The sequence below is a fragment of the Canis lupus genome, chromosome 3, assembly GCF_048164855.1.
Source record: "Canis lupus baileyi chromosome 3, mCanLup2.hap1, whole genome shotgun sequence".
Lineage (NCBI taxonomy): Eukaryota > Metazoa > Chordata > Mammalia > Carnivora > Canidae > Canis > Canis lupus.
Window position 1 is genome coordinate 57,407,088 of NC_132840.1, and position 14,591 is coordinate 57,421,678.

General features: G+C 61.7%; 1 protein-coding gene across 16 annotated transcripts; it reads right to left on the reverse strand.

The window, feature by feature from the left end:
- Nucleotides 1-213: 213 nt before the first annotated feature.
- On the reverse strand, nucleotides 214-14,361 carry CAMTA2 (calmodulin binding transcription activator 2). Of its 16 annotated transcripts, none has more exons than XM_072821524.1 (23): nucleotides 14,252-14,361; nucleotides 12,880-12,974; nucleotides 12,574-12,677; nucleotides 11,368-11,435; nucleotides 11,151-11,286; nucleotides 10,523-10,594; nucleotides 10,160-10,313; nucleotides 9,731-9,865; nucleotides 8,360-9,303; nucleotides 7,639-7,765; nucleotides 6,334-6,468; nucleotides 4,743-4,858; nucleotides 4,060-4,244; nucleotides 3,750-3,828; nucleotides 3,442-3,664; nucleotides 3,044-3,348; nucleotides 1,902-2,098; nucleotides 1,473-1,656; nucleotides 1,245-1,316; nucleotides 1,110-1,130; nucleotides 773-942; nucleotides 546-623; nucleotides 214-413 (listed from the first exon to the last, which is right to left on the reverse strand). In XM_072821524.1, the coding sequence occupies exons 2-23, from the start codon at nucleotides 12,908-12,910 to the stop codon at nucleotides 350-352; spliced, it is 3,600 nt and encodes a 1,199-aa protein (XP_072677625.1). In that variant the 5' UTR covers nucleotides 12,911-12,974; nucleotides 14,252-14,361; the 3' UTR covers nucleotides 214-349. The 16 variants fall into 16 exon arrangements, with proteins under 16 accessions (XP_072677625.1, XP_072677624.1, XP_072677628.1 ...); XM_072821523.1 differs by having other exon boundaries at nucleotides 10,523-10,609; XM_072821527.1 differs by having other exon boundaries at nucleotides 10,160-10,224; nucleotides 14,252-14,310.
- Between the last annotated feature and the right edge of the window lie 230 nt (nucleotides 14,362-14,591).

Consider the following 14,591-nt stretch of genomic DNA (forward strand, 5'->3'; position numbering starts at 1 on the left):
CGCACCCCCTCCCCGGCCCGGGGCCGCCCGCGGGCGTCGGGGAGGCGGGCCGCGGGGGTGGGGGGACACACGCCAACATGCGGAGTCGGGTGGGGGCCGAGGCGGATACATTCAGAGACGCGTCCAACAAATAAATAAGGCAAGTCAGGAGGGGGCTGAGGCGGGCGCAGGCACGGCTCCGCAGGTCACGGCTGAAGATGCAAGGAGGAGGGCGGGTCTGGGGGGGCCGAAGAGCGGGGGCGTGGGGGGGGAACAGCTGCCGACAGGGTCTCCCCTCCCCCGGAGAGCCCTCTCCCGGTTAAGACTGCCAGAAGCGGCCCCCAGGGCGGTGAGGAAGGTGGGGCGTAGGTCAGGTGGCCAGGCCGGGCTGGGGGAGCCCTTCCAGCTCCTGGTTCTGCTTCAGTTCCCTCATCCTGTGGAGAGACCGGGAGGGAGTCAGTGCCCTGCCCATGTGCCGCGGAGTGTGTGTGGGGGGGGGCGCAGGTGCCCGCAGTGGGGGAGGGTGTGGGGGGGCGGGGCGGGGACCCAGCCGGAGAAGGGAGTACCTGTGTCGGCAGCGCCGCAGGAAGCGCATGATCTTCCGGGCTGCCTGGTCCTGCTTCTTGGTGAGAAAGGAGCCTCTGCTGGAAGAAGAAAAGATGAGAGGCCCTGGCACAGCAACCCCTGCCCTCAGCCCCTGGGGCCCTGCAGGGACAGGCTGGGGCAGGAGCTGGGCTGGGGCTGGTCTCTGCGGACAGGGGGGCACGGGCACGGAGGACTGCAGGCCGCCTACTTGCTGCGGGCCTGCAGGGTGCCCGCTGGTCGGCGGCGATAGGAGCGGTAGTGCTGCTGGATGAGCACCGCCGCGCGGCGGCTCTGCTGGAACCGCTTCTGCTCGTAGTAGCTCCGGAACTTGCTCTGGATCAGGATGGCCGCCTGGGTCATCTTCTTGTAGAGTGCAAACTGGAGACAGGGGGAGGGACAGGGGCTGAAGTGGAGGAACAGAGACCCGGAACCCTGCAGGTCACCCCTGAGTCAGCTGGTGCCAGTCTGTAATCCACATGCTCTTGGCTCATGGAAAGGCTGAATCCTCACAGACAACCTTGCACCCAGACCTCATGCCCTAATACCTTCAGTGCAATCCAGGTCAGCTTGTGGAGAGAGAAGGGGAGTTAGGGCGTCAGCAGCATTCTGGATGCTGGGCACAGTGGATGTGAGTGTGTGCACACACTGGTGGGTGTGCCTCCCAGGGAGAAAGTGCTCACCTGCTTGTACTTCCGGTAGCAGCGCTGGATCACAGCGGCTGCCACCTCCTGCTGTTCCTTCAGCCTCCGGCCCTGAGGCAAGAGAAGGAAGTCAACACCCAGAGGCCCACACCACTGGGACACTGCCAACCTCCACCATCTGACCTGTCCCTCGGTTTGCCAGGAGCCCACCATCTCCCCTGGCCTGAGCTGCTGTGATTCATGCTCTGGGCCCCCCAGCCATCGAACCTTGTACTTTCGGAAGGCTGTCTGGATGACTCGAGCTGCCTCGTACAGTTCCCGCTGCTCATGATCCGATAGCGTCAGCAGGGCAAAGTCACTCTCCATCTTGCCGCTGGCAGAGGCGGACAGAAACTCTGCCCAGGAGGGTGCTGGAGGGACAGACAGGCGCCCACGCTCCAAGGGTAGTTCGCTGTAGGGGACAGGGAGGAGAGGTCACAGAGCATCTGAAGTCCCCCTCTTTCACCTGGGGACCTCTGTGAAGGCAGACCTCCAGCAACGGAGTGTGATGAGGGACTTCAGGGGTCCCCAGCCAATTCCAGTCCTTTCCTCAAAGGCCCCAGGGCCTGAGCCGCAGTGGAGTTTGGCTGTGGGAAAGGCCTCTTCTCGATCCCATCTTGCTTTGATAGGTCTGATGCTTCGTCCTGAGCTGCTCACCTGGGAGGGGCTGAGCTGGGGAAATGGTCCACATTCTCCAGGTAGCTGGCCAGCCAGGACATGGTCTCGCTGAGCCCCAGGGCCCCTGTCCGCTCCCTCATTGGTGCTCCAGCATCAGGCAGCCCCACAAAGTCCTCTCGTTTAATCCGCTCTGGTGTGGCTTCGATGATCTGCCTGGCGAGTGAGATCATGTCCACCTGGGTGAAGGAGAAGCTGGGTGAGCCCTGAGCTGGTGTCCCTGCCAGAGCTGTAGCCAGAGTCCCCCTCCTGTCCCATCACTCCCCTCACCACCAGACGATGAGGCCTCAGGGATGGCTGTCCCTGTCCTCGGCCACCGTCTCAGAGTCTCGCACTTATAGCCCCTGGGCTCCTACTTGGACGTACAGCTCTCTGTGTTGAGAGGTGGAAAGCAGAACAGGACAGACCTGCTCCAAGTGGGCATGGAGGAACTGAGCACTTGCCCTCCTAGGCTAACTGCCCGCTGCCCCCCTGGGGCCTGCCCCATGCCAGCCGCCAGCACGTTCTCCCCATGGGCTCAGCCGTGCTCACAGCCCTGGCCCCTCGAGCTCCTCAGGAACCAGTCTGTCACCTGCTGCTTACACAGCACCCCTAGCCGGCCACGTGCAGCACCCTGTTCTCCAAGCTGTACATAAACTACCCAGTCACCCTGGGGCGCCTCTCTAAGGCATGCTCACCCCAGGTTTTAGCAGGGCAGCGTGCTGCTACCCTCAAAGACTGCCTCCCGGCCTGAGTCTTTGCTATTGCCCCGTGCATGCTTCCGCCCTGCCCTCCTCACTGCCAGCCTCTCTGCAATTTGCTCCACCTGCTTCCCTGCATCACGCTGGCTCCCCAAGAGCTCTGTGTCTGCAGGGATCCATGGTAACCCCTAGACCCAGCTCTGCCTGAGGCTGTGCCCCAGAATGCTTAACCTTGGATGCCTCCCGATTTTGGAGTCACAAGCTCTGACAGGAGGTAAGCAAAAGGTTACTTTGCCTGTCCCCAGAGGAGGGTAAATGGTCCCTTCTTCGCAAAGCGAAGCCAGAGCCTGGTTCTGGTTTTGTGGGATGATAGGTGTCTCTGCCCACCCGCACCCCCACTCTGGCCCTCAGCTCCATGCACAAGAGCAGTGTAGGGTGCCCTACCGGGATCACATCCACAGCCGGGGGGCTGTCTGCTTCCTCTGAGGCAGCCCCACCCTCTGGGGCTGGGGGGAAAGGAGGCCGTGAGGGTACCGGCTCTTGGGGGTTGGTGGCTTCACAGTCCATGAGAAATAGGGGGCCCTCAGGGGCACCGGAGGAGAGCTGGCCTGGCATGGTCTCTTCCATAGCCATCTCGGAGGCCAGCACAGGGGCGGGGGGAGGACTGCCATCTGGGGCGCTGGAGTAGGCTGACGTGACGGAGAAAGTACCATCCGACAGCTCCGAGGGTGAGGAGACGCTGCTCAGTCCTGCGAGGGGGGTGGGTGAGGGTAGCGGAGCTCTGGCCACCCCTCCTCTCCCCACCACAGCCTCCCCTTGCAAAGATGGGGGACAGCCCTCACCTGTGTCTGGGCTGGAGGAGGGTGGTGACAGGGCAAGTGGAAGCTCGGCTGCAGCCTCCTGTCTCTGCAGTTCCTCGAGGCAGCGGGCCAGGCGCACGTGACCCCGGGACTGCGCCACCGACAGGGGCAGCCGGCCCAGAGAGTCAGGAATGCTCAGCGCCTGTCTGTTCCAGCGGAAGAGGAGCACAGCGGCCTCCAGGTGCCCCAGGGCACAAGCCCACATCTGAGACAGTGGGGAGGGGGGAGGTGAGGCCTGGGGCCCCACCATGCACTGTCCGCTTCTTCCCTGCACTGTACCACACACTCACCAGTGGGGTGCAAGAGAAGTGGTCCACGTTGAGCGGGTCAGCCTCTTGCTCTAAGTCCAAGCTCACTGTCCCCATGCTCCTGGAGGGTTTGGGATGGGGACATCAGAGCCCAGTCAGGGTAAAAACAGGCCAAGCGGGAGCCTCAGAAATAAAGGGACTGGGGAGCAAGCCATCTGGAAGCACTAGGGTCAGGAGATCAGTGTCACAAGTCCTCTCCCAACCCCTCCTCCCACAGTGACCAGGGCTGCAGGTCCTCTTCTTCCTCCTCATCCTCTGGCACTTCTGCCCCCCTCCCCGCTGACCCGCTCACCGCCACTGGCTCAGGGTGTCGATGAGGCGGGCGTAGCCCTGGGCAGCGGCCAGGTGCAGAAGGCTCATGCCCCGGAAAGGGCTTCCATGCGCCAGACGTTCAGGACCCCTCCAGGTCGAGCGTGGGATCATGTTTTCCACCAAGACCACCACTCGGGCCTCAAACCCCGGCCCCTGGCCTTCATCCTGGGGAACAGACACTCTTACACAGGGACCTGAGCATCTGGGCCCTGGCTTGGGACAGCCCTGACCACCCCAGGCTCCCAACACCCAGACCTGGTTTGGGCTCCTGGGTGTCCCCTGCTCACATGGCTCACTTCCTCTAGCTGCCCAGGCAGCCAGGTCTCACCCAGTCTTTCCCATCAGTGCCATGTCCACAGGTGGCTTCTCCCTCCCTGAGCCCAGAGTCCTGTCCCTGTCCACTGCCTCAGAGACTCGTGCCCACAAGTACCGGGCCCCTGCTCTCCTGATCCCCACCCCCACTTGCCTTCACCCCCACCCCTTTCAAATCAGAAATACTCTGAAGCCTGTCATGCCAAGAAGGTGCCCAGAATAACTGCTCCTGCCTTGGGGTGGAGTGGGAGCGGGGGACGCCAGGGAGGAGGAGGCTGGGAATAGGAGGAACAGGACAGTCACACAGCAGAGCCTGCTTCTCCGGGGAGACCCTCCTCTTGGTGGAGGTACCTGAATTGGAGGTGCATTGGGACTGCGGCAGGGAGCCTGCCCGGCTGCTGCCATGTCGGCCATGCGCTTCTCCATCTGCTCCAGCCGCTCCAGGATGGACATCCGGAACTGGTTGTCTAAGGGGGAAGAGGTACAGGAGGCTGAGTGGCGGGTGGGGTCTGGGAGACTCCCGGGCACCACAGCTGGACCTGTCCCACCATCTAGGAGGTGACGATACAACAGAGTTACATTCTCCTCTCTTCCCCCAAACAGTCCCTTTATCACCACCCTGAATACAGCCTGCCCAGGACACAGTCCTTAAACTAGGTCTTTAACACTCCCCAGCCACCTGGGACCAGCATCTAGAACCAAAACCACATCCTTCAAGACCTGGATGTGGTAGGAATTCCAGCCTGTGGCCCCAAGCTGCCCCAGATCCTGCGTATGCCCCGAGCCTTCTAGGTGAACCCTTCGCCAGCTCCTGGCCCAGATGCTACCTCCTACCTCTGTCCCCCATGCGGGGCTGTGGGACTCTGGCGCTCCTCTCTGTTACCACTGCCCCAGGAGCTAAGGAGCTGGGATCTAGAAAGCCCAACCCCTCCACCCCCCCACCCCCCGCAGCTGTCCCCAGGGAGGATGGCTGGGCTGGCAGGTGACAAAGATGGACAGCCATGTGCATTCCTCCTCTTCCCCCACCCCTGGCACAGGAATGCTCACACGTGCGCATGCATGCATGCACACACACACACTCACACACATGTACATGCACACGTACACCCCAAGCCATAACCATCCCCTCCTGAGATCCCACGAGGACAAGGAGGGGAGGCAGGAGAGGATCAGAGCCGTGGGAGAACAGGCAGAGAAACAGGGTGGAGGCTGTGCATGTCCTGCCTGAGACACCAGGATGGAAGGTGCTGAAGGCCTAGGGCAATGGTGGGGAGGACAGTGCTCGGGGAGCAGAAAGAGCAGGAAAGATGCACAAGGTGAAGGAGTGGGCAGAGGGACAGAAGATGGTGGAAGAGGGGAGAGTGACCCAGGCGGGACAGTCCCAGGGCAAAATCCGTGGGGCAGGCTGACAGGGAGCCAGACAGGCTGTGGGAGGGCCCCTGAGGGTGAGGCGGAAGGCAGCCCCTGAGAGGAGACAGTCCCCATGGAGGGAGGGAGGAGGAGAGCTGCTGCAGGGAGAACCCATAGAGGAACACACATGTGTGCCTGCGTCTCTGTTGTACAGGTGTATTAAAGGTGAATGTCACCAACAAGTGATCCAAGTACTTTTCTACTTTCTGCTTCTTTGTTGTTGACAAATTTCTGACCGCAAGCACCCATCATCGAAAGTAGAGAAGATGCATCATACTTGCATCAGTACACACGTGCGCCAGACCCTCCCTTGCTCCCACCCGCTGGCCTCGTCTCCTAGATCCCTCCCTTCCCCAGAGAGGACGGGCCAAAAGCTGGGATGCCCCACTTCAAGCCTTCCAGGGAAGACAATGTGATGGACACTCGCTGCCCCCTCTACAGATGACCTGTGGAGGAGGAGCTGGGTGGTGGGCGCCTGAGTCCTGAGGGGCCTAGAGGCATATCCCTGCTGGGCGCCACGCAGGGTACTCACCGTCCAGTGACAACCAGTCAAGCTGAGTACTAGGCAATGACAGGAACCGGCGGGCTCGATACTCAAAGAGCACAGAGGCAGAAAGGGGGCCCTCCCGCCCCGCCACCTGCAAAGATACCAGCCCAACCTCATGGGCTGGGGAGGGCAGGGTCAGCGACATGGGCTCTGTCCACGTGAGAACCACACACAACCACTCCGCAGCTGGCTGCCTGATGCCCTTCCTGGAGCCTGGGGGCCCCCAATTCCATTCAGTCAACTGCCTAATACCCACAATGGACTGGGCCTGAGACACCTGGGATTGCAGACCCCATGGTTAAATCAGCTCCAGAGCTTGGACGCTCCCAGTCCACAGATACCCGTGCTTATGAAGAAGCCCAACTCCCAAGGTCAGGGTGCAGAGGTCATGAGCCTCGTACTAAGGTCGAGGAAGGAGAAATCACCACTCACTACAGTGAAACCTGTGTCCCACCCGGGCTCTGTGTCTATGGCCTTGAGAAGGAGACCACTGGGCCCTGATCCCAAGACTACGAGCTGAACTAATCCCAAAACCCAGCCTCCTGGGTGTCCCTGTGCCCCCCCGCCCCCACACCACCGGGCCAGCTGCTGAGCTGGGGAAGAGCACCCTCACAGACAAGTCTGTCAGCCTGTCATTCTGGTGGTCCCAGAGGTCCCAGGGCCACACTGTGGGGTGCAGCATGAGGAGCACAGCCAGTGGCAGAAGAGCAGAGGCGAGCCTTGGCAATGACCTCTAAGCCAGGGACGGGAATGTTCTGGATCTGCACCACCCAGCAGGGTAGCACAAAGCCACACGTGCCTACTCAACACTTGACGTGTGGTTACTGTGACAGAGGAGCCAACTTTCCCATCTTAATTCTAGTTAATTTAAGGAGGCCCATGAGGCTACTGTACTGGACAGCACCGGTTTAGAAAGCAATGTCCTTTAGGTCCAAAGCTGGTTGAGGGAGACCCACGCCTCCTTCTTATGCACCTAAGAGCTCCCTGAATTGGATCCGGAGACTGACCCCAACCAAGCCAGAGGCCCTGGAGGTACATTGGGGACCTACTGGGTCAAGGCCTGACCTTAAGGTGTGGGGGGGCAGTGGAGGGGAAGCCATGGACCTGAGAAAGAAGCAGACTCATCTAACGTGACCAGTCAGCTAAGGACTAGATTTCTGACCCCAGAGCCCAGACTCATCTGCCCGTTGGGGGAACACCAGGTTCAGCCTCAGGACCTAACACACTGGTTCCCAGGTACGTCCTGAAGCCACCTGCCCACATGCAGGCCTCTCCCCCACTGCCCCATACCAGGACAGTAGCAGCGTAGGACACCAGGCTGGACAAGAGAGGCTGGCACAGCGATGTGATCAAAAACACAGGAGTAATGCTCCGCAGCCTCTGTCCAGGGACCTGTGATGAGCACCTTGACCCCACCCTGCAGAGACAAAGCCCAGAATCACGTGACTAGAACTCTGTTGGCTGTTCATTCACTCACTCATTCATCATTAATTCACATTCACTCACTCATTCATCATTAATTCAGACCCTGAGGGAGCATCTGCAGTCCAGCAGGCCCTGTGCTAGATCCTGGGGTACAAGGGTTGGGCAGGACCAGTGAGGTAAGGTCAGCTAACCTGTCCCTTCTCCCAACACTCCTGCCAGGAATGGGGAACTCGCTGTTCCCCCAAGGCTACCCACTCACTTGCAGACAGCTGTCATGGGGGCGGAAGCCCTTGCCTTGGGCTCCCACGGTCCTCCCAGGGAAGTTTCTCCTTTCCCCCTCTGGGGCACTAGAGAGCAGAACTTCACCGTGGAGGACAGACCCTCAGCTTCCCAAAGTCTGCAATCACACCCTGAGAGTCCTTGAGGGCACCTGGGGGTGCACCCAGGGGAAGGGAGGGAGTGAAGCAGGGATGCACCTACTCTGATGCTCTGTGTACAGAGAAGGGTGGGAAGCCATGCAGACGGAGATCAAGTGGGTGGCAGCGCTGGGTGAGTGGGATGGAGGAGGGACAGGCCTGAGACTCACCTCTGGGTAGGACCACTCCGGGGAGAAGTCTGTGATGGTGCTAAGAGCCGGAGAGAGCTGGGCAGTTGGGACAGGGGCTCCTGGAGCCTCGTCGCTGATGAGCTCTCCCATGAGGTCAGGGAATGATGCAAGACCGAAGGGCTCCAGTTCACTGGCCCCTGCAGCTCCTCCAAACAAGGTCTCCCCTCTTCCTCCCCGGCCTGGTGGCTCCAAGGGGGCAGGTGAAGGTGGGGGCGAGGGATGAGGTGAAGGTGCAGGTGGGGCAGCCCCCTGGGCCTTGAGCTCCTCCCCACTGCCATCATCTTGAATGAAGAAGCGATTTCCTCTTCTCCCACTTGCTCCTGGCAGAGGAGGAGGCCCCCGAGCAGCCGCCTGGGGCTCCAGGGCAGCAGCGGGCTCCAGGGCAGGGCAGGGGGTGTGGGTGGCCTCTGCCTCGGGGAAGTCTGGGCTTACCCCCTGGCCCCCTCCATAGGTCTGACCCCTCTGAGGGCTGTTGAGAAAACGATCTGGGTCAAAGGCAGGGCTGGGAGGAGCAGGTGGGGAAGAGGTCTCAGAGCCCACAACCACAGCCAAGCTCATGGAAGGCCTAGGGTCAGTCTGGGGAGCCAAGTGCCTGGTGGGCGTCAAGCCCCCCGCACGCTGCTCCAGTCCCGTCAGGAGGAGGATTGCGGTGCCTCCTCTGGATGAACCCCCTCGAGAGGTGGGGGGGCTAGGTCTAATCTCTAGGGGTTCTGCAAAGCCAGAGGAAGAAGAGGACGAGGACGAGGAAGAGGAAGGGGAAGCATGTGCCTTTGGGAGCTCTGGGGGAAGAGGGGCTATCAGTGGAGGGGGCTCAGGGGGGTGTGGGTGGGGCACAGAGGTCAGGGTTAAAGCTCGGGGCTCCACTTTGGGAGAGATGATGCGGTGTTTTGTGCTGCTGCATTTGTGGGTGAGGCTCCCGGAACCTGCCATGGAAAAGGGGAGGGAGATCACAGCGCTGCACTACTGGCTGTGGCCACTGGGAGGCAGGAGTGGTCCCCTTTCCCCCAAAACTAAACAGGCCTGGAGGGGCTCTGGGGGGCACCCTGGAGAGAAGAGGGAAAGGCATATGGAAAGGACATAAGAACACAACCCAGGGGGTATGAACTAGGAGTAAAGCAAAGGCTGGGTGTAAACGGTCATGCTGGACTGGCCCGGGGCTGCTGAGGGCAGCAGACAGATCAAGGGCCTGGGCTGGGTCGGGGAGTCCCCAGACAAGCCCCCAAGCAGGAAGAACTCTGTTCATCTGGCCATCTTTCTGGGATATGCAAAAGATGTGCAAATCAGCACGCAAATCCTAGCAAGACCGAGGTGCCCTGGTCCAAGAGGGCTCCAGGGCCAGGTGGCACTCACCGAGGCCCCCACTGCAGAGGCAGGCATGGGTTCGGGGTGCGGGCTTGGTCGGGTGGGTGTCTAGGATCTGCTGCACCAGCTGCTCCACGGAGAACTCCTCTGTCCCGTTCCCACAGCTCCACTTGATGCCATGAACTGGAAGAGTGGTGATGGTGTGGTGGGGGGTGCTGTGGGACCTCCAGAGGACAGTCCCCAAGGCACCATGATGGCCCCCCAAGCCCCAGGATGCAGCTCACAAATGTCCTTCAGCCCCTTCTCCATTACTCCAAGACCTCAGAACACCCCAGGCATCCTTGCACCCTCTTAGGGAAGTGCCCTCCAGGCCCGGAAGGACCTAGTAACCCCACACTGATGGATGCAGACCCCGGGCCCTCCAGGATGCCCTGTCTCACTCCTCCTGTGGGCGCCATCCTAACCCCGCCGCCTTACACATGGGCCTCAGCTGCCCCAGCAGCTCCTCCCGGGACCACTTCAGCCACTCGCGACGGTCGCTGCTGACAGGACAAAAGATGGGGCTGCAGCCTTTTCCACAGTCCTCCAGGGCAGGGACGTTCAAGTAGTGTACAAGCACGATGTCAGGGTTCTGAGAGTACAAGGGCACACACAGGGCTGTGGGGTCCCCAGGGGCTCGGCCTCCTTGTGCCTTTCTCCCCAGGCAGCACCCCCACCTCTGAACTCCGGCTCCCCCATCCCCCATGCCCCTTGCTCCCACGCAGACCCTAGTGGTCCTTCCAGCCATCGTCCCAGACCCCATGTCCCTCTGAGAGCCAGGGAGCCTCTGGCTGCCCTTACCTGGAGCAGCCAGTAGCAGCGCCGATGGAATGTGGGGACGATGGAAGAGTGAACGTAGCAGCCATAGAGACACTGCCAGGAGACAGGCTGGGGTGGGGGGAGGGCTAGTCTGCTCCCCAACTCTTCCTCTGTTCAGTCCCTTTGCAGGAATCCCAGTCTTTCCACCACGTCCTCTCCAGCCCTTGCCCACCCCCTCCCACCCCACCTTCCCGGTCCTGGTTCCCCGTGGATGAGGGTGGAGAGAAGGGAAGAGTGGGGCTGGGGCCTCAAAGTGTAGGAGGGACTGTCTCGAAATCAGAGACGAGGGCAAGAGCGTGTCTCAGAGGAGGAACAGTGATTCGGGGGAGAAAGACCTCAGAAGTTCAGGATGTGGACCCTTGGTGGAATGTGAGACAAGTGAGGGGAAGGGGCAGTGGGGGTGAGGGATGCCCTCCGGGGGAGCCTATGTCCTGGAGAGCAGGATTACAGAAGGACATGGGAAGTGGAGGGACATGGGAAGTGGTGCATGGGCTAAGGCCCCCACGGGCTGACCCACAGGAGCCAGAAGGCAAGGGTGGGCAGCAGGGTGGGAGCCCCGCAGGAGACAGAGGAGGGTGGGCCAGGGCACACAGCTGGACGCTTGCCTCACCTCCATGCCCTGGACCTTCAGCTTCATATGGTCCTCTCTCGTGGTCTTCCCATCCTTCCGCTTCTTCCACAGGTAACCGTCCTTCCGGTATTTCACCTTCTTGCGGTTGTAGAGGATGATGGAGCCATTCTGAGGCCTGATGGGGGGAGGGCTGGCCCTGAGTTCTGTGGGCAGGATCCAAGAGCCCCGCCATTCCCATCTTCACACACTCGCTCACCTTGTCTTCGGGGCACAGGATAGCCACTCGTCATGCTTCTCAAAGGTGATCAAGTAGGATGCAATCTCCTGTGAAAGAAGGGACACTCAGGTGGGGGTCCCCTCATAGAGTCTGGGCCTAGCCTCCCACATGGGTCCCTCATTCTCCCTCTCTGCTGCGCTCTGGTGGCTAGTGGAGGCTCCCATCAAGGACCGCTGCCCTCCTAAGAGTCCCAGGTCCCATCTCAGAGATGAGTCTAATCTCTCCTTCCCTCCCTGTCAGCTTGAGTCTTTATCCTGGGGCCAAATCCAAACTCTTCCTCCTCTGTCCTTCGTGCCACATATGATTTTACTTTCTAAATCCCATCTTGGTGCCAATTCCTGGCTCCAAAATCCTCAATGGCTTGACGCTGCCAGGAATTCCGGATTCCTCAGCCTGACTCCACGGTTCTCCCAGACCAGGGATAAAACTGCCACTCCCATGATTTACCTATATTCCACCTACTGTTCCTGCCAGACCAGGCCACAGATTCTTCTCTGAATGTGCCCTGAGCAGTGAGCTCCTGATTGTTAGTATCCCATGGGCCTGAAATACCACACACACATTTCTCTGTGTGTGGACACCCTAGTCACCCCAGAGACCACATCTGTTCCCAGATCTCCACGAAGCCCCACTCACTGCCCTAGCCTCCCCCCACTGCATTTCTGGCAAGAACACACACAGATAGCCTCATGCTGACCACTCTAGTCTAATGAAATCATGGAGCTGATGATGATAGAGCACCGGGTACACACGAAACATTGTATGTAGGAGGCTTGTAAGGTGGATAACATGAGAATGATGCCTCCAGCAGGAGACAGCATCAGTGGTGGTTAAGGCAGAGGCTCTGGAATTAAATAAACTCCGTAAGATAGACCAGTTTCCTCCTCCACAGTGCAAGGAGAACAAGTGTTTGCTCTACAGGGTCCTTAAAGGACGGAATGAGACAACTCAGGTCAGGTGCTTAGCACAGTGCCCAGTTTGTAAGAAATAGTTTGCTGCCACTTGCTGTTGCTTTTATCCAGGTGGATAAGCCCAGCAGTGAGCTCCCACAGGATGCAGGTCCTTATACCTCCTCTGCAACCCCCAAAGACCTCAGAGCAATATTCTGCACTCAGGAAGACCCCCATTCACAGTCCCCCCAGCCCATCCTGCCTGGCCCCACTCTCCCAGGGCTCCATGGAAGACCTCATTTGTATTCCACCGTAGCCGCTCTGGAGGCAGCAGTGGACAGCGAGGAAGACACTCCAGCAGCTTCTTGGGGAGAAAGATCTTCAGGTGGTGGCTGTTCTCTAGAGGGAATCAGAAGGGAGGGCTTAGCGAGCCGAGCCGCCTTGGACACCTCTGACAGCCTGGGGCAAAGGGAGTGAATCCCAAGCGCTGGGGAGAACTGGAACCATGACCAGGAGGAGAACAGAGGTCACCCTGAATGAGAAGTGGAGGGTCAACACAGCCAGGAGAAAGAAGGGCTGGGAACCTGGGCTGAGAACTCACCAGCAACCTCGGTGGTATCCTTGGTATTCATGGTGAGGGCTCCAGGGGGCAAGGTCACCCCCGGCCTGAGGGGCCGGGGGGAGGGGGAGTCTGTGCTGGGAAGGGAGAGAACAGAGTCATGGCAGAAGCCCCCTCTCCACCCCCCCACCCCCACTCCCGATTGACACAGGATGAGGATGAGCTGGGAGAAGGATACTGGGTGGTGAGATCCAGGAAAGACAGGAGGAGAAGGGGCCACACTGACATGTGAGGGTAGTGCTGGGAAGGCAGGAGAGGGAAAATCCAGACCTGGTGCCAGGAACCCGGTTGGGGGGCGGGAACGGGACACACCGACAGAGTCATCAGAAGACACAAGTGGGGTGGGGGAGGGGGAGGGCCCACGGCAGGGGCTCTCTCATAGACACTGGGACTGCGGTGGGGTCAGGGCCCTGGGGGCTGGGACGCCGGGCACCTGGTCCTAGGAGCTCGGTTGGGCAGATGAGAGCCTGGGTGCTAGGGTGAGGGCAGGAGACCCAAGTCTACTGAAGAGCTAGGCCATACAGGACACACCCTGAGTTCCTTCTCGGTTTGCGATTTGCAAGGGCAGATGTGACGACTGATCCTAACCTCCTCTCTCTCAGCCAGGTTGGGCAGACCCCGTCAGATCGGGCCAGGTACCCAGGCCCCCATTTCCACCCTCAGGACAACCCATCCTCCACTAGGAGGCCGACGGCCCGGCCCTCCCCTCCCCCACCAGCGCTCTCCCCCATCGCCTCTGCTTCCCCTGGACGCCAAGCACCCCCGTACCCCATCCGCCGCTCTGGCTCCGGCCCGAGCCCCCACCCTCCCGAGGAAACAGATGGGAGCTGGAGGATGCTCTCAGCGCGGGCTCCGGGCGACGAGCTCCGCCAGGTGTCCGGGGTGCAGAGGGGAGGAGGCCCGTGCGCGCAAGCGGTGTGCAGGGCAGCCGGGTCGGCGTGAGGACTCCGCCCCAAGGCGCAGGTGCGCAGTCCCGGCCAGGCAGCCTGCCAGGGTGCGGAGCGGCCCGGGGCGGGGGTCCCCGGAGAAGCCCCGACGTGCAAGGGTCGGCCTCCCGCCTGCACGCAGGGCGCCCCGGGGACGCCGCGGGGCAGAGCCCAAGGGCGCGCGGCGGCAAGGCCGGGCGGGGGACCGGGACGCGGGGTCCCCCGTGGGTGCCGGCGCCGCAGGTCGGCCGCGGGGCCCTGCGCGGAGCGGCGCCCCCTGGCGCGGGGGAGGAGGACGGGAGCCGGCGTGGGGGAGAGCCGGGGGGGTGGTGGGGCAGGGGTCCCCGAGCCACGCCCGGCGGCCTGGCCCCGGAGCTGCGCCCCCTGGCCCGTGGGCGGAGAAGCGGGCGAGAGGCCCCGGGTCTTACCTCCCGGGGTCCCGCGGGTGACGGCGGCAGCGGCCATTCTACCCCACACCAATCCCCCCCCCCGGCGCCCGCTGACAGCGGCGTCCGACGTCACTGCGCACGGGGCGGGGCCTCCCGTTAGGGGGATGGGGGCGCGGCCGGGCAGCCCCGGGCGGCGGCCGCGGGGCTGGGGGCGCGGGGCGCGGGGTAGGCCGGGGCTGGCTTCTGGGGTCGTGGGGCGGAGGCTCGGCCGCCGCCCAGAGCCCCGGTCCGGAGAGCGGGGCGCGGCGGCCCAAGCGCCGGGGACTCTGGGCTCCGCGGGACCCGGCCCGACTTCACTTCAGGTCCCCGAGGAGGGGAC

Excerpts from the sequence above, each read along its gene's own strand:
- CAMTA2 (XM_072821516.1), bottom strand. Across the intron at positions 7,766-8,359 it reads CGGAGTGGTCCTACCCAGAG|GGTGGGGTCAAGGTGCTCAT; the intron begins GTGAGTCTCAGG and ends TTGTCTCTGCAG. Across the intron at positions 943-1,109 it reads TGACCTGGATTGCACTGAAG|TTTGCACTCTACAAGAAGAT; the intron begins GTATTAGGGCAT and ends CCCTGTCTCCAG.